Source organism: Monodon monoceros, unplaced genomic scaffold, assembly GCF_005190385.1.
Source record: "Monodon monoceros isolate NGI ecotype Baffin Bay Population unplaced genomic scaffold, NGI_Narwhal_1 Super_Scaffold_16, whole genome shotgun sequence".
Taxonomy (NCBI): domain Eukaryota; kingdom Metazoa; phylum Chordata; class Mammalia; order Artiodactyla; family Monodontidae; genus Monodon; species Monodon monoceros.
In genome coordinates this window covers 88546336-88574157 of record NW_021703772.1, presented here as the reverse complement: position 1 = coordinate 88574157, position 27822 = coordinate 88546336, and the positions used below count along the sequence as shown (strand labels likewise).

The window sequence follows — 27822 nt, the reverse complement described above, 5'->3', positions numbered from 1 at the left end:
CCAATAGGTAAATTCTATAGAGAAAAAAAAAATTGGGAACTAGAAGAAAGCATAGGGCAAATCACTAAAAAGAATGAAGGTATTAATTTAATGGACACATGCAGCAGAGTAAAGTCACTAATGATTCATTTTTGTTTCCTTATCGGTAAATCACATAGCCTCTCTGGTCACAGACTCCTGGTTTGTAACATGATCTCTTGAGTCCTTTAAGTCCTAAAGATCAAGAAGTCAGAAGAAGCATTATCTGGAAATGCACAACACTCTAAAAGAATTTAATGTGGAACAAACAGGGCTCATCACCTGAATAACTCCTGGGATTATCACAGCATTCCTATAAAACACAGTAACTGAATTTCAGATACATGAAAGAACTAACAAATAAAGAAATGTTAAAATTATCTTGGGCTTTTCTCTGCTTAATAATGCAGTCAAATGTAAAATACATTTTAGAAAGAGTTCCATCAAAAAAGTTTAATATAGGCCTCCACCCATTTTTCACTAATGTTGGAAAATACTGTGTCCACAACTCCTTAGTGTCCTATAACCAGTATCTGATGGTGATAGAGAAATGAGATCTAATGACAATACATATTTTTCTCCTAACAAATAAAACAAAAACTTTTTAAAGCAAATGTAACATTTTCCCTGTTCTTCCATATTAGTGTTAATTTTAAAGTTGAAAATAGAATCCAATATTTCAGTTTGTTTCTGGATACTTGTTCTGTTAAAATATCATTATGAATTCTTATATTTGGTAAAGACTTAAATGTTATACATAAGCTTTTCTTTCTTGATTTTGCATAAATATTCTTTGACTTTTGATCTTCCTTGAGACACAAAGATCCAAAGTCAAAGAATATTTATCATGTTAAAATTACAGCAAGGAAAAGAAAACTATTTTATTTCTACAGTTACTTCAGCCTCATAGAATATATAATATGGATTAATGGACTGTTAAAAAATCTTCCATTGTTGCAGGTAGTATGCTCAATTTATCTATTATATCTTTCACCTAAAATTTATTGCCAGGTTCTATGTAGGCTATTGTGTAAATGGCAACAATTTTCTCTTTCTCTCAAGGGTAATCATGGTTGGTATGGTACTAATATTTATCTAATATACAAAGCTTAGAGAAATGTTTCCCAGTGAGGTAGATTTCAGATCCAATTTATGTTTTTTTCCTGTCTCTAATATAGGATTTTCCTACTTATTCCTCTTCCTTGGCCCCAATATGAATATTTATAAGTAACTTATTGAAGTTTCAAAATACAGTTATCACAGGTTTGTTTGAGAGCATATATTACACATCCTATATATATGAATTTGACCTTCATGATTAAGTGTGTAGAAAATGTATAGAAGATTCAAATTAAAATAAATGTTAAGAATAATAAAGGAGTCTGTGGTTAGGAAAGTGTTATATAAACATGAAAGAGACAATAATACTCACATTATATATTACTATTTATTGAGAAGAGGTACTAGGCTAGCCACATATACATTACTTACACTCTTCACAACAGCCCTGCAATTGTTACTACTAACCCAAATTTGCAGAACAGCATAACTTGCCTAAGGATACACTGCATAACCAGCAAGTGTCAGAGTAAAATGTGAATACTAGTCCAAAATATATTATTTCTTCACTATACCCTGATGATCATACCAATACCCTTAAAAATTATATCAAAGAAATACTGGGGTAAAGATGAAAAATTTGTTTTTCCTGTGGTTTACGTCTTCTATTTATACTCCAATTCTGACTTTTACCTACTCCAAAGCATATAATTAAATTATAGTTATGGAAAATACCAGTACTTCATAAGATTATAGCAATTATAGGACTATAGCCTCTGAGAAAATATATAACATTTCTAGTTACTGACGCTACTTGTGGCTCCAGAGAATTGGTACTTATATAGGACAGACTTCCAAAGATCCAATAGAGTAAATACACTTTGGAGAAAAATGTAAGAGAACAGTGTACCCCAAATCGTCTTCATTTTGATGCTCTTTCATTGTTGTTACATAAAAACCTCATTTTATATCTCACATATGATGCCATGTATAAAGAATATAAACGTTATAGGTAAGCAAACCTGAGTTCAAATCCTGGTTTTATCACTAACTAATATGTGACCTTGGAAAGTTACTTAATACTCCTGACCCCAGGTTCCAACTCTATGAAACAGAGTAGAAAACTACTGCAAAGGTTCAAGATATTCATTCAAGATATTTTACTGAAAACTTTATACCAGACAGAGTTCTAGGCCTTAGAGATACATCACCTAGAATGAATGGATGAATAGAATAGAATAGAATGGTACTAGGCACTGGGAATACAATTTTCAGCATTTTCTTTTCTCAGAATGCTTACAATCTGGTAGGAAAAACATTTGTAATATAATTAAAGAAGTGACTTTAATAAATCTCTGAAAAATGCTACAATACAGGCAGTACAAAGTGTTATTGCAACACACAACATACACATCTAAACTAATCTTAGATATTGTGCCCCAAAGGAAGTGTTGTACAAGCGGATACAAATGATAGATTCAGGTTAAATCAGATAAACAGGAGGAAAATGAGTGCTTTTACAATATTCCAGAAAGATGGCATTTCTGAAGGCCTAGAAGTCAGAGTATATAAAATGTTTGAGAAACTGTAAGAATTTCAGAATGGCTACAATATGGTGTAAGATAGAAGTAGTGAAACTTTAGGAGCTGTAAATAGACTTGAGAGACAGATTCAGAAATGATCACTATTGGGACTTCCTTGGTGGTGCAGTTGTTGAGAATCTGCTTGCCAATGCAGGGGACACGGGTTTGAGCCCTGGTCTGGGAAGATCCCACATGCCACGGAGCAACTAAACCTGTGTGCCACAACTGTTGAGCCTGTGCTCTAGAGCCCGCAAGCCACAACTACTGAGCCCATGTGCCACAACTACTGAAGCTCGTGCGCCTAGAGCCCAGGCTCTGCAAAAAGAGAAGCCACCGCAATGAGAAGCCCACACACTGCAGTGAAGAGTAGCCCCCGCTCGTCGCAACTAGAGAAAGCCCGCATGCAGCAACTAAGACCCAACAACGAAGACCCAAATGCAATTAAAAATAATGTGGAAGGGATTAAGAATCATGGAGGACAGACTAAAATGATCAAACACTAACCTAACAGTTCCAAAAACAGTGAAGAGAGAAAATGGAGATAGGTGATATTTGAAAAGATACTTCTTTAGAATTTCCCAGAATTTATGAGAGATATTTTAAATCGTCCCATATTTTAAATCATCTTATAGAATGAGATCAGCATTGATGTTAATCATTGCATGGAATTAAGGAAAAAGGGGAATTAGTACTACCAACTAACCAATGGAAGAGTGGTACTTAACTACCCAAACACTGTATTTGGTGTTATATGTGGTTCCTATTTAATCCTCATGACTATAAAACTACTACTATGAGATAGTTTTTATTATTGCCATTTTACATGTAAAAGAAAAAACATTTCAGAGAAATTAGCTTTTATTTTTTAAGTTATCCTTAAACAGGAAAAAATATAAATACACAGAGAATATTAAAAAAATTAATAAGCTTGAGTAATATCATCTATCCATCTATCAGTCTGTCTATCCATCTATATGTCAAAAGAAATCTACAGCAACCTATAAAAAATACACATTTTTCTTCTGTTCACAAGGGAATTCTACAAAAACAATCAATTCCCTGGCCACGAAGCAAGTCTCAATAGTTTCCGAAGAAGAAATACTATACCAGACTTTTTCTCATGCAACAATTACATTATAATCATTTTGATTAAAACTGAAGAAAATCACAAATGATTGATATATAGTCTTCCGTATATTTATGGAAGCTGACCAATAAGCAATATTTTACTAATCAAATTTTGAAAATTATATACCTTTCTAAATGTCTTTATTAAAAATGAGAATTGGGGCTTCCCTGGTGGCACAGTGGTTGGGAGTCCGCCTGCCGATGCAGGGGACGCGGGTTCGTGCCCCGGTCCGGGAGGATCCCATGTGCCGCAGAGTGGCTGGGCCCGTGAGCCATGGCCACTGGGCCTGCGCGTCTGGAGCCTGTGCTCCGCAGCAGGAGAGGCCACAGCAGTGAGAGGCCCGCGTACCACAAAAAAAAAAAAAAAAAAAAAGAGAGAATTTTACTTTCTTTTTGTACTCCACACTTTCCCTTTCCCACTCTCTCAATATAGTTTCTCATTGGTTTTAACTACATCATGAAGTAACAACTTCTTATATTATTATGACAACACATTATTTTCTAAAGTTGTACAAATTTAACTTACTTGTACAGCTTTAATTTAAAATTAACTTACAGAATATTCTAGTTAAGAGGAAGCCAAAAGACAAGTATAATTTTGGGAAATCAAGAAATAGTGGTTAAACATTTTACTGAAAAAATGGAAATAGTAACCAGAAAACTTGGCTAAGAGTTAAAAACGGTTGCCACTGGAGTTGGTGAAAAGGGTGAGGTAAAGTAACTACTAGTTTTTTTTTTGTTTTATATATTATCTGAGTTTTTAAAGCTAAGTGTGTGTCTACGCACACACACAAATATATGTAGTTATATACAAAATAGGGATAGAGATGGACTAGATTATGGACATATATTGAACCTAGAATTTCAGTACCATATAATGACATAGTCCTCCTGTGTAAGAATTTATACATATGAAAGAAGAGGATATGTATAAATTTTTGCTATAAAAATGCATCAATATTTAGAAAATTCACACATAAGTACATCAGGTTAAAATGTCATTAGCTTCTTATTTCTTTCGTAGCACTTGTCATAGGTTTTAATTATTTTATTTGTCTTTTTGCTGATTGAGGTATGTTTTTTTTTTCTTCTCTCCCCTAACCTGTAACAGAAACTCTGCCTTTTGTCTTCTCTTATGACCCAGGCATCTAGAACATAGCAGGTGAGAACACCTGACTTGGTGAACTCTAGAGAACCGAAAAGCTGATGTCACAATATTTGGAGAGCAGATCAATAAAGGATGAGGTTCTGAAAAGGATGCTGGCTCAGGAGGATCTGAAAGGATGCTGAAGCTCTGAAAAGGATGCTGGCTCAGGAGGATCTGAAAGGATGCTGAGGCTCTGAAAGGATGCTGAGGCTCTGAAAAGGATGCTGGCTCAGGAGGACTCACAGAAGTTACATCCTGACTGCTTTGTGGCAGAGTACCCTGGGGTAGGGTCCCAACTTCAGCCACCTATGATCTGCTCAAATGTTAGAAAAGATCTTATCATAGCAATAAACAGCAACTTGTGATTCAAATATTGGCATATGTACATAGCTTTCTGTTTGCAGAATGCCAACTCAGCATTATAGAAATGATGTTTCCTGGATCAATATAGGACTTCAACCTGACATCTTTCAAAACACTAAATTTAATATTAGAAAATAAGGATTTGGAAATATTGCTATTTTCTGAACTAATTTCAATTGGGCCAATTCTAACTCCAGTTGAAAATATATATTTCCATTTGAGAATATCTATCTATCTATTCTCATTTGAGAATAGAAAATTATTTGAAAGGAAGAAAAAAGAAATCTTCTATTGGATGACTACTAGATACTAGATACCAAGTACTATCTAGATTTTGCATTTATATATATGTTTGAGTATATGCATATATGTGTGTGTATGTGTGTGCATATATATGTGTGTATATGTATATACAATGTGTGTATAACCAATGAGGAAATCAATGCTGCTGAAATCTCTGAAGAATTCATGTTTACTTTTGATAGATTTAAAGGCCTGCGTTTCTGTCAGCACCATAGAGGCGGTTATAATTATTACTGCCCAGTGGCTAGTGAGCCAGCAAATTACTTCTGTTAGTGCAGAGCTCTAGATACAAAGGAAAAGCAAGAGAATTTGAGGACTGGGGGAATATTATAGAGAGATTTGGTGAGAAGTTAACCAGGAGGCAGGGACTAAATTAATAGGTATTAGGAGGGTATTTCAGAAACCTGGATGCATATTAGAATTACCTGTTCAGCTTTTAAAACTACCTATACCTGAGCCTCCATTATAATTCAATTGGTGGTATAGGGCATAATAAAGTTCCCCAGATGTAGTGGACTGAATTGTATGGATCAAAAAGATATGTCCAATCTTAAACCCTAGTACATATGATTGTGACCTTATTTAGAAATAGGGTCTTTGCACATGTAATTAAGTTAAGGATCTTGAGATGAGATCATCCTAGATTAAGGCTGGAACTTAAATCCAGTGACTGGTGTCCTTATAGGAGAAAGAGAAAGAGACACAGGGAAGAATCTGTGAAGATGGAGACAAGAGATTAGAGTTATGCTGGAACAGTGAAGGAGAGCCAGGAGCCAACAGAAGTTGAAAGAGGCAAGAAAGGATTCCCTTGAAAGGAGGCTCTGCTGACACCTTGATTTTGGACTTGTGGCCTCCAAAGTTGTGAGAGAATAAATTTCTGTTGTTTTAAGCCATTATGTTTGTGATAATTCATTGCAGTAGCACTATCAAATTCTTATTTGTAGAGAATTTGAAATCACAGAGTTTATATTCTCCGGTCTTATCTTGGGATAAGAATCACATGAGGTGATTTTCCCAAAATACAGATTCCTTGACTCTATGCAAGACCTATTGAATGGGGAATCTTTGTGGAAGGCAGGTAGAAACCTGGGGATCTTTATCAGTAATATGTACCCAAGGTGATTCATATTCTCAAGCAAGAATTTGGGGGAATGCTGAGTTAGGTCAAGGAACTAAAAGCTGTTTTTAATTATTTCTGCTTGTGGCTTTTAATATACTCCATCAAGGTTTGCTTAACCTCCTCCTCCTTTTCTGCATACAGAGCCTTATTAGTCAAGTATGTGCAAAAAAGGGAATCGTAAGCCGAGACAAATCCAAAAGCGTGTCACATACCTAATAATAACGGGAAGACAATTTAACAGAAGCTTGCATACCATTTCTAAACAAAAATAATAAGAATGTTTAAATATAAATGTATGGAACAAGAAAAAAACAGAACAAGACCATCTGGGATACAAAGCATACATTTGAAGGATAAAGGCAGGAAAAAGAACTTTTCCATTTCTTTGGTTTCCATCATTTTAATAAAAGTAATTATTGCCAGATTGGAGAGTAAAGAACAAACAAGAATGAGAGGAAATTAAAGCTCTAAGTCCAAGAAATGAGAAAAATATATTACCTAATTTCTAAAAATGGTTATCATCATATTGAGACAAGTTATCAAACAAGTAATAAAACATCAAACATTTTTAATCTCAGAATATTGACAGTCTTTTTGAAATAAGTGGAAGATGGGAAAGAGGAATGAAAACTGGAAAATGGTAAATAATATTGTCCCAATTCCAAAAATGAGTGAAAATTTGTAAACTATAGAGAGGTGAAGTTTGCACATATCTCTGACTATAATTTTAGAATGAATTTGTTAAAACATTTTTTGTCAGCATTTTTAAAGAGACTTTTCTCATGAGTAAAATAAAATTAACTCATGTCAAACTAACTTTAATTATTTGCTACAATTTTCAGGTAAGTATATATCATAAGAATTCTATAAACAGAGTGTTCCTGTCTTTTTAGCAAAATTTTTGAGAAGTCTTATGATGATAAATGAAAGTATCATGCATGCAAGATGAGATGACAGTAAATTTAAGTGGATGAGTACTTGATTAAAAATTGTATCCACAGAGTTTTAATTATTGGATCAGTTTTCCCCAGGATGTTTTTAATTACTTTCCAAAAGGTTCATGTCTTTGTCACTACGATTTGGTTACAGCCTTAAAAGTTATGCTTATCAAATCTCTGAATTACACAAAACTGGAAGACATCATTAGCATTACGGATTCAAAATTACAAAATTGGATAAAGGGTTAAGAGTCATCAGAGAAGGAGGTCTAAGAGTGACAGTATGAAATGGAAAGGACCTCACCCATGCACATATTTTAAAATATGTAGGTAAGGAAGAATCAGAAGACTATCAAAATAAAACTTAAAAGAATGTTGAAATGTAAATATTAGAAGTACCCCAAAGGAGTGATCTAGTCTATATGAAAAGCTTAGATATTTTAATTGACTGGGAGCTCAACATGTGAGTTACATGATAAGGCTGCCATCTAAGACTATATTACTGAAGGTAATAAGCCCACTATAATCTGTTGTATAAATACCACATATGAGATACTATGTTCTGTTCAATTCTAGGCCATGACTTTTTTTTAAAATTGCAGTAAAAACACAAAAAATTTACCATTTTAACCATTTTTTATGTATACAGTTCAGTAGTGTTAACTATATAGTGATAATTATATCCACATTGTTGTGCAACACATCTCTAGAATTTTTCATCTTGCAAAACTGAAACTCTGTACCCATTGAACATCAACTGCTTGTTTTAGGGCATTAATTTTACTAAGGTCATTAAAAATCCAAGCATATGCATAATAGGGCAATGGGTAGGGAAAGAGCCCACAAATGTTCGTGTAAGAAAATTTGAAGGAAGTGTTGTGTTTAACTTAGAAAAGAGAAAGTCTAGGTTGACATCATGTGCCTTTGGTTATCTAAAGAGTGATCCTGTGGACAAAGTTACAGATTCAGTCTGTGTAGCTTCATGAGAGACTCCATGAGAATCATTCATGACAATTTTGGGGTGTATAAGAAAAGAGAACTGATTGTATTTGCTCAAGAGGTAGACTGACCATTTTACCCTGTCGAGAGAAGAAGAAGAAAAAATGGACGGTGGTGGCAGGTCTAAGAGATGGGTCATTAGGAGAGCAGCCTGCTCACATTTGGGAGATGAAAAATAAAGTGGACCCAGCAAAAGATAGCAAAACTTCTTTTGTCATATTGATAATGCAACCAAGAAGATGCCCACCAAGCAAGGGAATTCTAGCAACTTAAGACTATGAGGTATACCATCTGTGATGGGGATAAAAGAGATCTAGGTCTAGATGTGAGGGAACTCTGAAGAAGGGAAAAGAAGAGAAAACAGAGAAAAAAGAGAAAGTTCAAGGAACTCTGAAGAGGGGTGACACCTCAGGTCTCTCAGAAAATCTCACATAAGAGCCCTTCAAGAGAGCTGCATTTTTCATGTGTCAGAGGGCTATGACATGCAGAGAAGCAGAGAGAAGATTATCACTAGACCTACTTAAAAAGATGTTACCTATCTCCTCCATCTTTCCCCTCTTCCTGAAGAGCTAAGGCTAGTAAAGAGAGGAGAAGTAGACAGTGAAAAAATAGAACACATTCCCCTCTCATCCAAGGTCCTAGAACCTCAAGTCTAGCTGGCAATGGGGAGGAGAAAGCTTTGATTAAGATAAAATACTGGAGGGGTTTTTGCGGTACGCGGGCCTCTCACTGCTGTGGCCTCTCCGGTTGCGGAGCACAGGCTCCGGACGCGCAGGCTCAGCGGCCATGGCTCACGGGCCCAGCCGCTCCGCGACATGTGGGATCCTCCCGGACCGGGGCACGAACCCGTGTCCCCTGCATCGGCAGGCGGACTCTCAACCACTGCGCCACCAGGGAAGCCCCAATACTGGAGTTTTAAAATGGGTTGAATCAAGTTATAGAAACGAAAAGTTACCAGGGTCACTGGGTCTGCCAGGATGCTACTAAAGAATGGCAAAGCAGTTCCTGACAATTATTATATTTTATTAGTACTCCACTGGGTTAATAATTCCCATTAATTAAAATTGCTAAACATATATCCAGTTTTTCTTTGTATTATTTGTAATTAAACAAATAATACTTTACTTAAAATCAGGAACTTTGTTTTTCTAATAATATAGTTGAAAATATCTTTGATACAATTTATGCTGATTTAACCAGGAAATGATTTCTTTTTGATAGCTCTCTCTCTCTCTCTTCTGTTTGTGTCTGATACTTGCCAATTCTCCTTCTGATATTCTTTGCTCCTTAATTACATAGAGTAAAATTATAAGTATACTTAAAGGTAAGATTCCAAGTACATGAGACAGAATTCTACTATCTTCAAAGATAAAAGATCCATAAGATGGAATAATATTAACTTTGCAAATCTCAGTGGATTTTTATTTATACCCCATTGAATTATCTTTCAATCTGTTAATAAACTTTAGGTAGTTTCCAAAGTTAAATCTTTTGAACAGATCAGAAGTTACCAACTCACATCAAGACATATTTATTAAAAAATAATAATAAATGTAAGCTATATGGAAATACCTCTAAGATAGAACAACCCAAAGATTGTTAATCTAAATTTAAAAATAAACAACTATACTGTTTTTGACTATAAATTGTCCAAGGGGCAAAAATGCAAGTTTGTTTGAAATATTCTTATATTTAATCATGAAATATCCTTATATTTAATGCTTTAATTTGGAGATGGGAATGATATTTGTCTGGATAATTGCTCCCATCATAAATTAATTCTGCATATATAAACATAATTATGTCATCAAGTATATGTTAGATAAAATCAAATATGAATGGTGGTTCCCTTAAGTCAGTGGTTCCTAAAGTGTGGTCTCTGGACTAACAGCATGAGTATCTACATCAATTAGAAATTTGTAAGAAACGTAAATTCTTAGGCGCCACCCAGGACCTACTGGATCAGAGACTCTGGAAATGGGGCCCAGCATTCTGTTTTTTAATGAGCCCTCCAGAGATTCCATGCTTGCTCAAGGGTGATAACTGGTGCCTTAAAGGTACTTGAACTTGAGTGTCTATTCATACCACTTGTTAAGCACTAAAAATACTGATCCTTGGGTCCTATCCCCAGAGATTTTTATTTAAGGAGCCTAGGGTGAGGCATGGGCAGGTAATTTTAAAGCTCCTCAAGTGATTTGTTAATTGACAGCTAAAGTTGAGAGCCAGTGTTAAATCCTATCCTTGAAACGAGATTGACCATTTAGTTCCTTGACATACTTCTAAGACTAACTTCACAATTTTAACATTTCCTCTGTCATTTGCGGCATCAAATTACAGATTCTCCTTTCTGCACAGGTAACCTACTAAAAAAGTTAAAAGATTCTTTAAAGATTAAGAGAGAATACTCAAGGGCCTTCCTAGTTATGTGCTTGCCCACATATAATCTCAACCTAAAATGTGCAATTAATTTATAAAGGCAAACGTAACTAGAATGAATTAGGTTTGTAAACAGGTGACAGTGAATTCCACTGAAAATCTGACCCTCCGTCACAGTACCTTCAGCTCCTAATTACTACCAGAAACATTTCTAATCATAGGTTTCTCATGTTTTTAAAGCCAAATTTTAATATTCTTTTCAGTGTCAACAGTAGTTTTTAAACATAACAGAGGTGGTTCATGGAGCTGAAGTGTAAAAAAAAAAATGATTGCAGAGTCTTTTAGTTGGATTAAATCTATGGGAACTTGGCTAACACCAAACGGAAAAGTGAAATATGATCAGTCCAAATTTTACAATGATGCTTAATAAAACTGAAAATTAGCTAAATCTATATTTATTTCTGGATTATTGCCAAGTAGAGTGACGGCTTTTTTATAAATGCAGTGAATTAAACAATTTACAATTTTTTTGTGATTCTGTATTCAGTGCAGAGATAATTTCTGTTATGACAGAAATTCAGGCCATTCTCCCTTACAACTTTAAAAGTGAGACTGTGCCTACCAGAGCTTCACTATCAGCTTCTCTATTGACATAGATTTTGAGTTAAAATGACAATCTGAGAGATAAATGTATGTTATGAAAGAGAGGAACATGTTTGGAGAGAAACATGTTTCTTATGCTGTAAAGAAGAAACGGTGCTGAGACTAACCCATGTGGTTTACTGACATTCTCTAAAATTTCTATATTTCAGAACTATACTATTTGGCAACTAAATTTCATAATGTGTACATATCCTGTGGTGTACTGGAGGCATCTGTACCAGCTTGCAGAGCTGATTCTTAAATTTTCAAGGATTCTATGAGTCAGTTGTTAAGCACACAGCCATTATTTTAAATAATAATAATAAATATAAATTTATAATTAAATAAATAACATTGCAAACAAGAGTAATTAATACTCAAGGTTCATAATTTTCTAATTATTTTGCTTTTGAAGTTATTTATGTCAATTTTATCTGTACCACAGAAATACTGTATATTGGTATGCACATCTTTTCCCAATTCTACATTCAGAGCGTCATGTTGGCAACCTGATATTGGCTTTGGTGGAAGTATTTAAACCACAAAAATAGGCAAACACTAGATCAGGGCTCCTCTCCACTAGGAGATGTTGAAAGATTTACCAACACACCAATGAATAAAACTCACTATAGGTGGGTGTGCATTTAAATATTTATGGATATGTATAATATAATGGCATTATCTGCCCCCTATTTGCACCCTGTCCTTGGCTCCCAAACAAGGTCAACCTGAAATGGCTGAGTTTTAGTTTCAAGCACACTTGGATTCATGGTTTGGTCCTGCTATTTACTAGTTTTGTGATCTCACACGTGTTACTCATGTCTCTAAGTTTTGACTCCCTTAACTGTAAAACGTGGACAGTAATATGCTTCTAACAGATCTGTGGTAAAGATTCAGTAAGAAAGTATGTGTCTGGACTCCCTCTGACCCGTTTTTCCCCTCCCCTCATGAAAATTATGTTAGTTTGCTAGCATAATTATTTTTATTATTATTGAAATTTTAGGGTAATTATTTTCTCCTTTGATTCAATTAAGTTATCATTAAAATAAAGAAAAAAGTCTTACTCTAGACCTGTTACTCAAAATAAGTCAGCTCAAAGTCTTAATCGAAATTCTCTAAAGAGCTCATTATGTATTTTCTTAGTCTATATTGTTTTCATGGCATTTCTTATCTGACTTGGGACTTTGATTCCAGGGTTTCTCTGTATTTAATGTTTTCAGGTTTCTCATTACCTTTCTGGTATACTCTGGATGGAGATACTAAGAACAGAAAAGCATTTAAGGTTTTCTAAAAAATAGAGCTGTCTAGAAGCAGACCCAGCCACATGATTGGTCTGGACATTGGAAAAGAGAGAGGATACACTGTTCAATCACAGGCTTTGGAAATTCTACATGTAAAATGTACAATTAATTGTATGATTCTCTATTGCTTTTTTTTTTTTTTGCAACATCTCTACTATCTTCTTTACAATGTCAACTGTCAATTAGTAATACTTACTTTATCTTTACTTTATCAGAGGCTATAAACTCAAATGTCTACAGGGACTTAGTCTAGTATAAAAAAACATTTAAAAAATAAAATTTTAGGTAAACAGAGAATGCATGCCCTAAACAGAGCCATTTAAATTGAAGGGTTACAAAACTGTCTTCTTATTTCCCTACTCTTACAAATATTATAACATGGGGTCAAATTATTAAAAATATATACACAATTGTATTCTATTTTAATAAATGTGCTATGCATGTCTAACTTATGTTTCCCCATAGTAATTTTAAAAATCCATAGCCATGCCTGAAATGAAGTACAAGCCTTAGAAAACCTGGTTCATTCCTTTACTATGTTTCACTATACATTACTGAGACAAATGATAACACAACCTCCTGATACATGGGTACAAATGGGGGTAATTAAATTTGCAACTTTATGTAATAATAAATATTTATTGTTTTCATAAGTAGGAAGATCAGTGGAAAGTGATTAGGAATTTTGTTCTTAATAAAAAACATTTTAAACTAATAAAAATTTTGTCCTTCAGAATTATACAACTATAGAAATGAAACAAATGGTTTACCAACTACGTATTCTCAGCCTGTATAGTTTATTGCTCCAAGAGTATAACATGCATACAAACAAGAAACATGTCCTCCTCATTTACTCCAAATGTCACTCGATGAGCTATTCAGTTTGAAAAATTTAATCATTATAGACATAAGATTAATAATGAACATTTGAGAATGTCCTGTTAGCCTAATAATAACCACCTCCTACTAAAATCTGCAATGTTTGGATCCATTTATTTTAGCCAAGGATATGGTTACTGCCTCATGAATGGGACATATTCTGCAGTTATCATTAAAGTACACACTCAGGCCCAAAAGGCAGTAATAAAAAGTAACAGATCTTCTGCCTTGTCAACTTGTATTTATAGAGAAATAAATAGCCTTTTAAGAGAGATTATAGTGATAGAATCTTGTGTGATACCGTCTCCACTAATAGCATGTTTCACTCACAACTTACCACAAGATGCTATTTCGTCGGTCTGGTCCCCACAGTCATCTTCCCGGTCACACAGCCATGCTCTGGGAACGCAGCGCCCGTTTCCACAAGAAAACTGGTCCACCTGGCATGTTCTGGCTAAAATGATCAATTAATGTACAAAGAACAAATTTAGAGGCCTTTTGAACAACATTAAGGATAAAACAGATCATGCAATTACCCTTTCACACATAAGATGTTACGCTGCTCTATTACATATTTTTAAAATAAACCTTTATTAAATTTTTGGAAATGCCAGCTTGCCTGCCTTTTCTAAAGTTCACATGCTTTGCCCTTCAATTAAAATGAATGCTAAGTGACAAGATATTCTGTAATCCTCACACACTTCCATAAACGAAGCTATGAATTCATTATTTTACAATTTTTGCCCAGCACATGCTTATGAATATATGGCTGAATTAAATTTCATCCAACTTTTAATTAACGAAAAATAATTTTGCATAGCCTTTTTCAATAAATCAAGAAACTTGCTGCAATGTAGGAGGAAGGAGTTGGAGCTATCAGGGTAACTGGTTTCCAATTATGGGGTCAGAATTGTCTTTGTCCTCTAACATTTTCAATGCAGTTATTTCTTGATCTCCAAATGATTTCAAGTATGGCTCAACAATGCAGAAAACATTTTCTAAAACATACATTTAGCCTTAAAATGGATTTTTTAAAGCTTACTTTTAAGCACAGTTATATAAAAATGTATGACTTTTTTTTGTTTTTTTGTTTTTTTTTTTTGCGGTATGCGGGCCTCTCACTGTTGTGGCCTCTCCTGCTGTGGAGCACAGGCTCCAGACGCACAGGCTCAGCGGCCATGGCCCACGGGCCCAGCCGCTCCGCAGCATGTGGGATTTTCCCGGACCGGAGCACGAACCCGTGTCTCCTGCATCGGCAGGCGGATTCTCAACCACTGCGCCACCAGGGAAGCCCCCAAAATGTATGACTTTTTAATCAAAGTATACTAATGAACTTTGCTTTGGGCTCTCTTAAGGGTTTCAATGAACACACACAGGGAACATTGCTTTCTCTGGTAGCCAAAGGCAGTGCTTTAAAATTATTCAGTGAAGGGGTTATGTTCTACAAGGGGTTTGATTGCCTTTTTCTATTATGATCAGATCAACTTTTGAAAGCATGAGAGCCTAGATAGCTTCCCTAATTCTTTTCCCGGGTCTTAGTTTGTCACATACTTATTTTTATTTTTTATTTATTTATTTTTTTGGAGTATAGTTGCTTTACACTGCTGTGTCAGTTTCTGCTGTACAACAAAGTGAATCAGCCATATATATACATATATCCCCTCTTTTTTGGATTTCCTTCCCATTTAGATCACCACAGAGCACCTAATAGAGTTCCCTGTGCTATGCAGTAGGTTCTCATTAGTTATCTATTTTACACATAGTAGTATATATATGTCAATCCCAATCTCCCAATTCATCCCCCCTGCCGCCCCAGCTTTCCCCCTTGGTATTCATATGTTTGTTCTCTACATCTGTGACTCTATTTCTGCTTTGCAAATAAGATCATCTATGCCATTTTTCTAGATTCCACATACATGCATTAATATACGATATTTGTTTTTCTCTTTCTGACTTACTTCACTCTGTATGACAATCTCTAGGTCCTTCCATGTCTCTGCAAATCACATACTTATTTTTAAATGTTTGATTTTTTTTTTTTTTTCCTTCTGTTACTCTGAGCTACAAACCTGTTTTCCTGAGTTATCAGTATACCAGCACTCCTTCTTTTTACTGGACCAAAGGAAAGAGTGGGAAATGTTGGGAAGGGGACACTCAGACCTATCAATATTTGGGTGAGATAAAGATTGGACAGTTGCGGAACAATTAGGGTCTGAGTTCCTGTGGCTATGATTAGAGAACACTGCTTAGTTCATAGATGTCCTCTTTTTTCCTGGGCTTGAGAGACAGAAGGATGTGTTCCTATTTCATCAAAACACCCTGTGAACTTTAATACTGATGGTTGGTATAAAATAGAGTATGGTTCAAAGTCATCTGAACACAGTAGAATGGGTTTCCATAAATTAGGGTTTCAGAGGTCATTTAAAATAATTTCTTAAAAGTCATATACTAGTTATTTCCTTTAAGAAAAGTGTACTTGCTATGTAAAGATGTATACCTATTTTGGTGAATATTTAAAGGATAACTTGAGAAAAACAAATGAAACATTTCTGGCTTGATTTGTTACATTAGATTGGATATAGTGTTTCTATTCTCAGTGGCTATAATTAGAAAGACCAGGAAAATTGTTACAGTATGTATTTTGCTTTGATTATGTGGATAAGGGCCCTGAATCTAAAATATTTTATGTAATATCTGATTTTTCCCTTTTTACAAATAAGTTGCTTTAGATTAACAGAGTTTAAGGAGCCCAACAAACACATATGATTCTGAAGTTTTCAATGTTGAAATTTTAAAGTAGGGTTCAATATTCCTGTATTATTTTATTTTGTTAACCCTATGGATTTTCTGCTAAATTACTCTAACATTTAGGCTAAATCAACAAAGTTCCTAGGTAATTTTAACAAAACCATGCCTACTTGGAAAAAAATAAGTATATATTTGTATTGGCCTATAGAAGCAAGAAGATGTTGGCTTTGGTTTACTTGGTGGGAAGGGGAGGGCATAGAGCTATGAGACAGATTATTAATTTTTTTCTTACATGTCTCTGTATCATTTCACTGGTTACAGTAAATACTTTTTACCTTTTGAGTTTTAAGAGAACTTTAATAAGACAGTTTTCTTTTCAATTCTTCCTCCTGTCTTTCTTCCATCTCTCCCTCTTCCTTCCTTCCTTCCTCCCTCCCTCCCTCCTTCCCTTCCTTCCTTCCTTCTTTCCCACCCTTTCTCGTTTCTTTTGTTCTCACTACATTTCTTTCTTTCCTAAATCTCTCCTTTCCTCCCTCATTTCCTGCCTATTTTATTCCTTCGGTGTTTCTTGCTTTAAAAAAAAGATATTATTATATATTTTCATCTCCATTAAACTCTAATTGACCCATAATTAGAGTATATTAAAATTTCCAATACAATGTTTCTCTGTTCGATGTCCTTATATCACTCTCCTAGTCATTCGGGTTTAACTCTAGCAAGTTTTCTCAGATTGTCTTCTTTCATCAGGACTGCTATGCTGATTAGAGAGATGAATGAGAAAGGATTCCTAGAAACCTATCTCACATCATGTATGACCTACCTCACATTGTTATGGGACAGGAATTTGTGTGTCACTTCATTAACTCAAATGCTTGAACAACTTATATGACCCCTTATTTCTAAGAGTATTTACTGGCTTATTATAAAATATATGAATTCATTGTCTTTTCTAATCATGGAGAAAATGATCTGTTTAGTCTACCAGGCAAATTTAACTGATTTCAGATAAGAAAGATGCTTCATTCCATAAATCTACAAGTACTATCTGTCTACATGATATAATCAGATTGACTAAATTATCACCTTTTAATCACTAGATATGTATCAAGAAGACACAACCTTTACTTTCTCAGTTCTTGTTCCCATCAGTTCTGAGTTAGTTTGGGGGTGAGATTAGCAGAGCAGCCCCAGAGGACTCTAATTTTGTACCTAATGCTGCTTTAATGAGGAGGAAGTTTACACCTCCTCAGTGGAATTGTTTATTTAGCAGTGAATCAGAAATTCACTGTCACAATGTGAATTTTTTCTACACATTACTAATTATGCTTCCCATGACTAATTATGCAGTCATGTAGCAGTGAGAAATCCCACAATGCACAGGAACAGCAAGGAGGGGGAGAAGAACAGAGCTTAACACATTGTTCCTAAACTTTACCTGCGCTGTATTTTTTTTTTTTTTTTTTTTTTTTGCGGTACCCAGGCCTCTCACTGCTGTGGCCTCTCCCATTGCGGAGCACAGGCTCCGGACGCACAGGCTCAGCGGCCATGGCTCACGGGCCCAGCCGCTCCGCGGCATGTGGGATCTTCCCGGAGCGGGGCACGAACCCGTGTCCCCTGCATTGGCAGGCGGACTCTCAACCACTGCGCCACCAGGGAAGCTCCCTGTGCTGTATTTTAATCAAAGCGTTCCATTTAAACAAAACCTATGTCATATAAGAATATACTCTTCAGTTTCTCTTGTAAAAAAGTCTGATTTTTTTAATACACCAGGTTTTCTTAATGCAATCCTATCTGTCTAGCTTGAATTTAGTTAAAATTTGTGGGGAGTATGAGAAGAACAAATATTATGTAATCAAACCAGAGTTCTACGCTGTGGGAAAAAAGCCGGATTGAAATGGCCTAGGCATGAAGCCACAGATCATCATGATTACTATGGGGAAAAGAAAAAATTCAAATCTAAGTACTTCTCATCTTTGTTCTCTGGGTCTCCCTCAAAAGTAGGCAAAAACATTTTGTTGTTGATGGAGAACAACTCCCAAGCCCTGCCTATTAGCTCTGTTCTGCCCGCTTTGTATATGCCGTTTCCCTTCTAGGGACACTTTCCAACCCTCCACCCTCTACGGACTTCACCTCACCCTCCACAATCTGTGCTCATCACTCACTCATTGCTCTTTTAGTAAAATATTTCTATCATCTAGAAAAGTATCGGGAATGATATCATTAATACCTGTTTGTCTTCATATAGCTCTATCAAATCAGTATTTTTCTATATTTGCTACAGATTTTTTGTTTTATTTAAAAAATTATGTATTATAGTTACATTTGAAGTCCCCTTTGTAATCTTTCCCAATCACATTTCCCTCTCTCTTTTAGAAAGGTAACTACTATCCTTAATTTTTCTTTTTTTCATTTCCATACATATTTTATTCCTATTTTTATACATTTGTAAATCAATAAGTACATACAGAACTCTTTTGTATTTTCATATTTCATATGAATGGCACTGAATTGTTTATATTCTGCAATTTTTTTGGTTAACATTGTTAAAATTAATTCCTGTTGATATTTGAGTTCTTATTTTTCATTTTAATTATGAATAACATACTATTATGTGAATATAACAGTGAATATATATATGTATATACATGTGCACATATGGAGATACATGTATATATTTCCCTTCTCCTGTAATGGGCATTTGGCTTGTTTTAATTTCTCACTATTACCAGTGTTAAAGCAATGAAATTCTTATTCGCATCTCTATGTGCATAGGTATTGGAGTATAAACCTAGAAACAGAATTATAGACTTGAAGGTATGCACATCTTCACATTTATTGGATTTGGCCAAATTGCTTTACAATGTAGAAAACCAATTTATCCACCAAGAATGCATGATGATTCCTTTTTTTCCACAATCTTGTTAACACATGGTTTTATCAGATTATTTTTTCTAATTAAATGACTTGAACTGTTATTTAGTCATTTTTCTTCAGCTTTTTTTTGGTAAGGCTTAGCTTAGACATCCCCTCCTTCAGGAGGCCTTCCAAGATAGCCAAAGACTAATTAGTTGTTCCTTTACGTGCTCCCATTTGAGGGTCAACTTAGCACTTTGAATACTGCATGGGAGCAGCCTGTTTACATGTTTTTCTCCTCACCTTAGCTCTTAGCTTCTTAAAGAAAGGTATTACGTATTTTTCCTCATTCTGTCCCCAGTGCTGTGATAAATATTTATTGAATTAGTAGATCCATGAAGGATAAATCCCAAAGAAACAATAGAAAATTGGCTTCTGGTAGGAAAGCATATTCTTTTAAAGTAGCCACAATGCCAAAGGCTACAGGATAGTGGAGTAAATTACAAAATAATCCCCTTATGGGAAATAATTTATCTAGGATACATATCCATGTACACACCTATATCTAGAAATGTATAGAAATGGCCCAGCCAGGGAAATTACCTAATGAATTTGCTATATTTTTCCAATATAATGAGCCATATGACCTATTCATTTTGGTAAAACAAAATGGAAATACATTGTAACATGACAACATAGTTTTCAAAGCTAAAAGGCATATTTATTTTTCTCTTTGCTCTTTTTATTCAATTTGTAAAGGTGTACAGTGACCATAATAGTTACCATAAATATACTGACAAGAAGACCTAGCAGTGAGTGGCAAACTCAGCAGCCGTCACTTAAAGTGGAACTCGAGGTGCAAGCAAGTGGCGTTCTATTTTCTAGTGAACTGAAGGCCTGGAGTGGCTTAGAAATCTTACTAATTAGGATTGATGGTTTTATTTGCTCTTATACATAGCATTTTCACTTTAACTACTATAACTAGCTAGTCAATCCCTAATCCTCCTTTAAAAATCACATAGAATGAGAATGTAGCTAGGGATTCAAAGATTTACTGCAATGGGATAAATTATATGGAAATATAAATAGGCTTAGTGGTCTTGGAGCTTTATAAAAAAAAAAACAAAAAAAACAACTATCCCACATTAATAATATGCCAGGAACAGAAAACAATTTACAGAGGTATTCTACAGCAGACTAAATAAAATACATAACTTATTTTTTCAAGGTTTAAAAAAAAAAGGTAGTTCTCCATGTGAGGTGGCCTACATCACAGTATACTCACGAACTTCTTCCTCCATTGCCAAGTAAGATTTAGCAGGGACAAGTCTTGTCCAAGTAGTGTATCAACAGTCAAGTCATATGAATAGATAAAGTGCCAAATTACTTTGGAAAGCAGAATCATACCCAAAGATTAAGTAGAAGAAAATTTGTATTCTAGCCTTTGTGGCATCAAACTCTGAATTCATTTACTACTGCAAAAATCAGATCATCAGCACTAGGAAAGTCAGCTTAGTTCAAGGCATTGACCTGCATTTTTATGGAGACTAACTTTGGAGGAGATTTATGTATATATCCAAGCAAACATTTACCTGTGCAAGTTTGATTGGATTCATCTTCATTACTTCCACAATCATTAGCTCCATCACAAAGCCATCTTTTGGGGATACAGCGATTATTCTGGCATTTAAACTGATCATCAGGACAGCTATGATTGACTGGGGTGAGGCAGGGAGGAGAGGAGAAGTAAGTTGAACAATTTAAAACTGGATAAAATTATGATTATTTTAAGGAATAGTCATGGAAACTTTATGGTAATTATAATATTATAGTACAATTAATCTATATCTTCTGTCATTCACTGTCTCATATTTTATACAAAATAATAACATTCTAGGCTCTGTTAAAATGTAGTAGTTTTACAGAAATTATCAAGGAATTAAAGTTCAGATAAAAGGGAATATACTCATTTTTCATGTCTTCAAGTAAAACCAACTACATCCGCTAAGTCTCTTTTCCCGTCACTTATCACAATAGGCGATTGAACTTCAGTTTTACCAAAAACATTGAAAATTAACCTCAAATTTTAATGTGGAATGCAACAAGTATGTGTCAAATAATTTAACCATATATCAAAAATATTTGTGTTTTTTTTAAACTGCACATCCACTTCTTGAAACATAAATAAGACTAATTTTGTTATGTTTTGCTCAATGTTTTCTGGGACTGGAAAGAAAATTCGAAAAATAAAAATGCATCACTTGTGACCTGGAGTTGATGCTAAATATAAGATCCTGAATAATTTTAATAACAAAAATAATCATCATGAGTCTTTTCCCCTAATATAAACAAATAAACATGCACCCACAAAATATACTGAGGACATGACCAACCCTCATATGGGAAGCTGAGCACAGCTAAGGATTAAATCTCCAATATCTAAGCACAACAGGAGGCCATCTTAAAGTTAACCTCCTGTGATTACTTGTCCTGCTTTCTGGAGGCTAAATTCCTAACTGAATTGGCATGATCTTCAGTATTTGTTTCATCGCTTCAACATTCTTTCTGAAGTAATTTTCCTTGTGCCCAGTAGTTACACTTCTGTATGATAAAAATAAATGTTGGTACTAGTTTTATTTAGAATTTGAAAAATAGCCATTTTATCATGCTATTGCATAGAAAATGTATTCCTTTCTAGTCAGTTTCTACAAAACACTATTTATTTAAAGTAGCCTTAGTGATAAAGTGGTTTTATCACTTTTTGGAAGTTTTTATTCATACATAGTAAAAAATAAATAAATAAACAGGAAGAAAGGGCCTTATGTTTTCTGGTATTTGAGCATGATTAACATTTTCTACCCACTTCAGGGACTATAGCAAGAATAGCTGCTCAGGAGGATCAAAGTCATCCAATATATTAGAGGGTCAACATTTTAAAGTATTAACATTATGCATAAACACTTCAGTGAAGCTTGATCAAAGACCTTGCAATTTTCACAGTGTTATAAATGGGAGGTTAAAAAGGAGGACCAAATACAATCCATTGTCTTGTGATTTGGAGTTGAGAAGTAAAATGATAACAGAATTCAAGGTCGAAGCTTATGAGTACTTAACAATAAAAAATAATCCCCTGAAATAAATTATGCAGTGCTGAAATATTAACCATGGAACCCCAGGAATCTAATGCTGCTCAGAATCAAGCAATGTTTAAAGAAGACACCATACTGCTGGGAGGTGGCCAGAGATGTTTAGTTTTCCATTGCCCCATGTATTCAGTCATTCATTCATCCACATGCCAGTTGCTGTTCTAGACTCTGAGACTAAAAAGATGCTACGTCATAGTGTGTCTCCTCAGGAAATCTTCTCATCTATTAGATGCATCAAATAAGTAAGCATAAAATTGCAATATGGTTTGGCAACTACCATAATAAGAGAATATCCAAGAGATGTTTAACTCAACTGGGCTGTATCGAGAAGGAGATATTTGGTGTTCAAAAATGACTTCCCTATGGAGGTAATGGTAAACTACGGTGAACTCCATAACTGGGAACAGACAATGCAATATCACAGAAGAAAGAGAAGGACATTTTTTAGAGATTTACATGTAGTTCAACATGACAAGGACAAAGAGGCTAACTGGATACATGATAGACATTTAAAGCTAAAAACGTAAATGTGAGACATAACATGAAGTACTTTCTGTGGAGTCAATAGATTTTAGAATTTATCTTGTTGGTTATGCAGTTATTGAAATGACAAGATTAAATTTCATTCTACAAATATCACTCTGGAAGCAGTGTGGAAAGTGGGCTTTTTAGTTAAGGGAAGAATAGTGACAGGAGTAACAGCAGGGCACCCACTGCATTCATCTCAGGTAGGAGCCTAATTTATGCAGTGAAGATTTAGACGAGGTAAGGATAAAAAATTAATTACTTAAGAGGTAAAAGAGATGAGATTTATTGATAGAATTGAATATGGACTATATGTAAAGTAGAAGACACCAGGAAAAGACCATGGTGTAGGTTTGGGTGATGTGATAAAGATAATGAAAGAAAAAAATATTGACTAGGAATTTTAATATTACAGTGAACAGTGGTAATGCCCCCTCTACTCATAGAGGAGATGAGTTTCTTTATGAGTTGGTGAAAAGAACAATCACACATAACAGGGACCTACAGGACTAATTCCTAAATACTGGGATGAAATATCTGTGCTCTATTTGTGCACTCTGTGACTATGCAGGGAGCTGATACGCAGGGAGCATTCACTGTAACCGTGAGTAAACACTGTGAGTCATGAGGAATGAGGCAATTAATCTAATGAAAGGGTAAGCTGGGGCGAAGTGAGAGTAGCATCGACATATATACACTACCGAATGTAAAATAGTTAGCTAGTGGGAAGCAGCCGCATAGCACAGGGAGATCAGCTCGGTGCTTTGTGTCCACCTAGAGGAGTGGGATAGGGAGGGTTGGAGGGAGACTCAAGAGGAGGGGATATGGGGACATGTGTATGCATATGGCTGATTCACTTTGGTGTACAACAGAAACTAACACAGTATTGTGAAGCAATTATACTCCAATAAAGATCTATAAATAAATAAATAATACATTGTTTGTGTTAAAAAGTAGGAAAAAAAAATCTACCCTTAGATGAAATGCTCCTCCCACTCCAAAATTTTTGGCTAATTTTATCAATTTAGTATTTAACATTTTACTTGTGGCACACTTTATAGAGAATAGATAGTAAAAGGATTGAAAATAAGAAGTTCATAATGTTGAAGTCAGAGTCCGTGTTTGGAAATTAAGAGAAAGTAGTATTAGATTTATGTATTAATTACAATTTATGTATTATGTATTTTTATACAATTTGAAAATATTTTTAGAAGTCCATATTCTTGGAATTTTGTCCCCAAATTGTATGCCATAGATGCTCAAACCAATTTTTTGTTCATTCTTAACAAGGAATCTTTAAAATTTTATTTTTATATTCTTGATTGAAATAAAAAGGAAAATGGAGGGTTGCCAATTAACTCTCAATTAGTTTAGCCACTTTAACTGAAAAAATGTATTAACTGAAAAAAATCATTTTCTTTTAAAAATAATATATATAAGTCAAATCAAAAGACAAAAGATAAATGTCACATACCTCTCTTCATATAAAAATATTTCATATCTCTCAAAACCATTCAGGTAGTGATTCTTCTCAAATGTATTTTCAAAAGTTTACTTAATCTGCTTCTCAAATTGTTTTCCTTCCATATTTGTAGGACATTTCTTCATCTCTACCAGAAATATGAAACTATTCCTATTATAGCAAATGATAAACAGCTAAATAGAAGCTAAAGGGGAGAAAAATCAACCCTTTAATTTCTTTTACAGTCTGAGTGTCCCTATGTGTTTCCTACTATGTACTGAGCCAGTGAAGTTAGGTAATAACATATTCCAAACCCATGTCTGTTTCCTTGGATCATCTTCAAGGCTCTGTTGCCAAGGAGCAATGGAGTGGATCGTGACCTTCTGCACGAGTAATTCTGCCTTGGGGGAGTTTAAATTGATTTTCCACATCTTTAAATTCAGAGATCCGAAGGGTCTCCTATAGCAACCTTCTAACAATGGTACGGTGGCGCTGACAGCACAAAATAGGAAAGAAGAGAATTTCTGGAGCAAGCAAAATGGTAGTATTCAAAGATGGGGAAGGATGAGAAAAACAGTGCTTTAAAACTATGCAAAGGAGATACTCTAAGGTCTAATCTCTATACAAAAGGATGACTGAAAAAAAAAAAAAAAGCTAAGTTCAATCTGCCTCAGTGATATTTTTAGATTTTCCCAAACTGCTTTGATAGTTCACACACTGAAAGACTCAGAAAGTTTTAACATAACTTGAAGGAGAACATACAGCAACTGACTGAATCTTCATCACTTCCATCTAGACAGTCATCATCGCCATCACATTTCCACTGAGCTTGGATACAGTGTCTGTTTTTGCAGCGAAATTCTCCAGCTTTACAAATGTGTGGTAATTCTTCTCCAGGATTAACTACGGTTAAAACAAATCCAAGGTATATAAACACTACTAGATACATTCAGTTCATTAAAATGTAAATTTTGTTATAATAACAAAATACTGATCTCATTTCATTTTACAGAGAATATGAAAACATCTCAACATTGTAGTGGCAACCATCTCTGGAAATGAGAAAATTTTAGGTTTTCCTGACAATAATTATTCTAAGAATTCTAAAAATTCATTTTAAGCAACTGTCTCCAAAATAATAACCACAATAATACAATACCATCTTATATTTATGTTGTTAGTAGTTTTACTTTTTAAAGAGCTCTTATTCATAAGCTCAGCTGATCATCATGACAACCTACGAAAGAAGGCATGGCAAATAATTTTACTACCTCCACCTTACACATAAGTACACCAAAAACTAATCAAAGTGAAAAGACAAGGGAATAGCACACAGCATCGATGGCTGTATTTACTTCGCTGGTCTGCAAGTGGAAAAAAACAAACAAACTCAGGTGTGGTTAAGTATTCAAGGAAGTATTAAGTTAATCAAAATGATTATATACTCAGAATCTACGTTCCATATATCCCATGTTCTCTGATCAAATGTTAGGAATTCCACTGATTGGGATTTATTTGCAAATTGGAAGTGTTGCTATTCTTCTGTTCTCTTTGAGTGGATTCAGTAGAGTCTGAAAAGTGAAGGGAATGTGGCAATGGTTAAAGTAAATGATTTGTATTTCTTAGACTGAAAAAGGTGCTGAATTATCAAAAGCTGGTTTATTACTAGAAGAAACAGAAGCCAATTTTTCCACCCCAGTTCTGATAGCCTTCAGCTTTATTTTGGGTAACTGCTTTGGACTGATGAACTGTCACAAACCCTATATGCTCTCCAATAATAAGGAATAATGAGAAAACATATGTGGCTCTTCCAGAACACTCTGTGTTTCACTCCCTTAACCCTTACATTTTCCCTGCTGCAAAGAATGGAAGAGGGAATGTGACGCTGAACCATAACTGCAGAGAATCTGCTTCAGAGAATTATGCGTGGGGCTGGGCAAGGAAACGCGTTCCATATAAGCCACATTCTTATTTAAGGCCTTAAGGGTGAAAAATAATCAGTATGGTGAATGAAATATTCAGTTAGATCAAAGGTAATCCTATGTGTCTTCTGTCCCCTCTCAGACAAGCGGACACTGTACACAGAAACTGACAGTAATTTTTTCCCCCTGTTTAATCTTTTTCAACAACAAAATGCAGAAGCAGCAACTTCTCTAATGTTGTCTTTCCGTAAGGTCACTTGAAAGTAACAAATTTTGTAAATATACATATTATATATATACATATTCATATATACACATATTCAGAGAGAGAGAAAGAAAGAGAACAAATCTCAAATAGGAAATTGCAATAAATAAAAACAAAAATGGGAGATCATTGGGTCTCCTATTCAACCCCAGGGTGCCTTTTTATAGCAGCAACTGGGAATGAGTATGGGACTCAAGACAAAGTGGAGGTGTAGAGACTTCCCTGGTGGCGCAGTGGCTAAGAATCTGCCTGCCAATGCAGGGGACACCGGTTTGAGCCCTGGTACGGGAAGATCCCACATGCTGCAGAGCAGCTAAGCCCATGTGCCACAACTACTGAAGCCTGCATGCCTTGAGCCCGTGGTCCACAACAAGAGAAGCCACCACAATGAGAAGCTTGCGCATCGCAACGAAGAGTAGCCCCCGCTCGCCGCAACTAGAGAAAGCCTGCACACAGCAATGAAGACCCAACGTAGCCAAAAAATAAATACATAAAATAAAATTAATTAATTTAAAAAAAAAGAACACACAGTAAAAAAAAAAAAAGGTGGAGGTGTAATCTGGGATGTGTCTGACCATCTCTAGGATCAAGCTTTTCTCTCAAATCTCTAGAACTGACCATTGATAACATGCAAATTTCCCTTATTTTGAGTTTTGTTTGTTCAATTAGACCTTAAGATCTTCGAGGGTGGTATAGTTTCTTCTTTTGACTCTATATAAGCCCAACTTAGAACTGGAACTAGTAGTTTGATTAATTTCTACTGTATAATTATTAAGCCTAACAGTCAATAGTCTCTCAGTGTTTTTTAAAAAAATTTCCATCAGACAAGAAACCTGATTTGAGATGTCACCAGCTTCCTCGCCACTTAAGTTCAGCTTTAAGATTTTCTGTAGTCTCTCTATAGTTTACTCCAAAGAAATAGTAAGTCAATTCTGTTGTTGCATAGCTTGAGGATCGAAAAACCCAAGAAACCATTGATTCTCTTCTGATAACAATCCTACCAATTTAAAAGGCTTAGCTTTCATGGGGTCATTTGATCAAATAA

General features: G+C 34.9%; 1 protein-coding gene across 1 annotated transcript in view; it reads right to left on the bottom strand.

Annotated features, from left to right (window-relative positions):
* LRP1B (LDL receptor related protein 1B) overlaps positions 1-27822 on the bottom strand; it is a 1820879-nt gene that overhangs the window by 705209 nt on the left and 1087848 nt on the right. Inside the window, exons 16-18 of the mRNA XM_029226108.1 lie at positions 25353-25493; positions 21050-21175; positions 14194-14310 (exon numbers count right to left, since the gene is read on the bottom strand). Of these exons, the coding sequence (XP_029081941.1) occupies positions 14194-14310; positions 21050-21175; positions 25353-25493 (384 nt within the window). The remainder of the gene's footprint in view (positions 1-14193; positions 14311-21049; positions 21176-25352; positions 25494-27822) is intronic.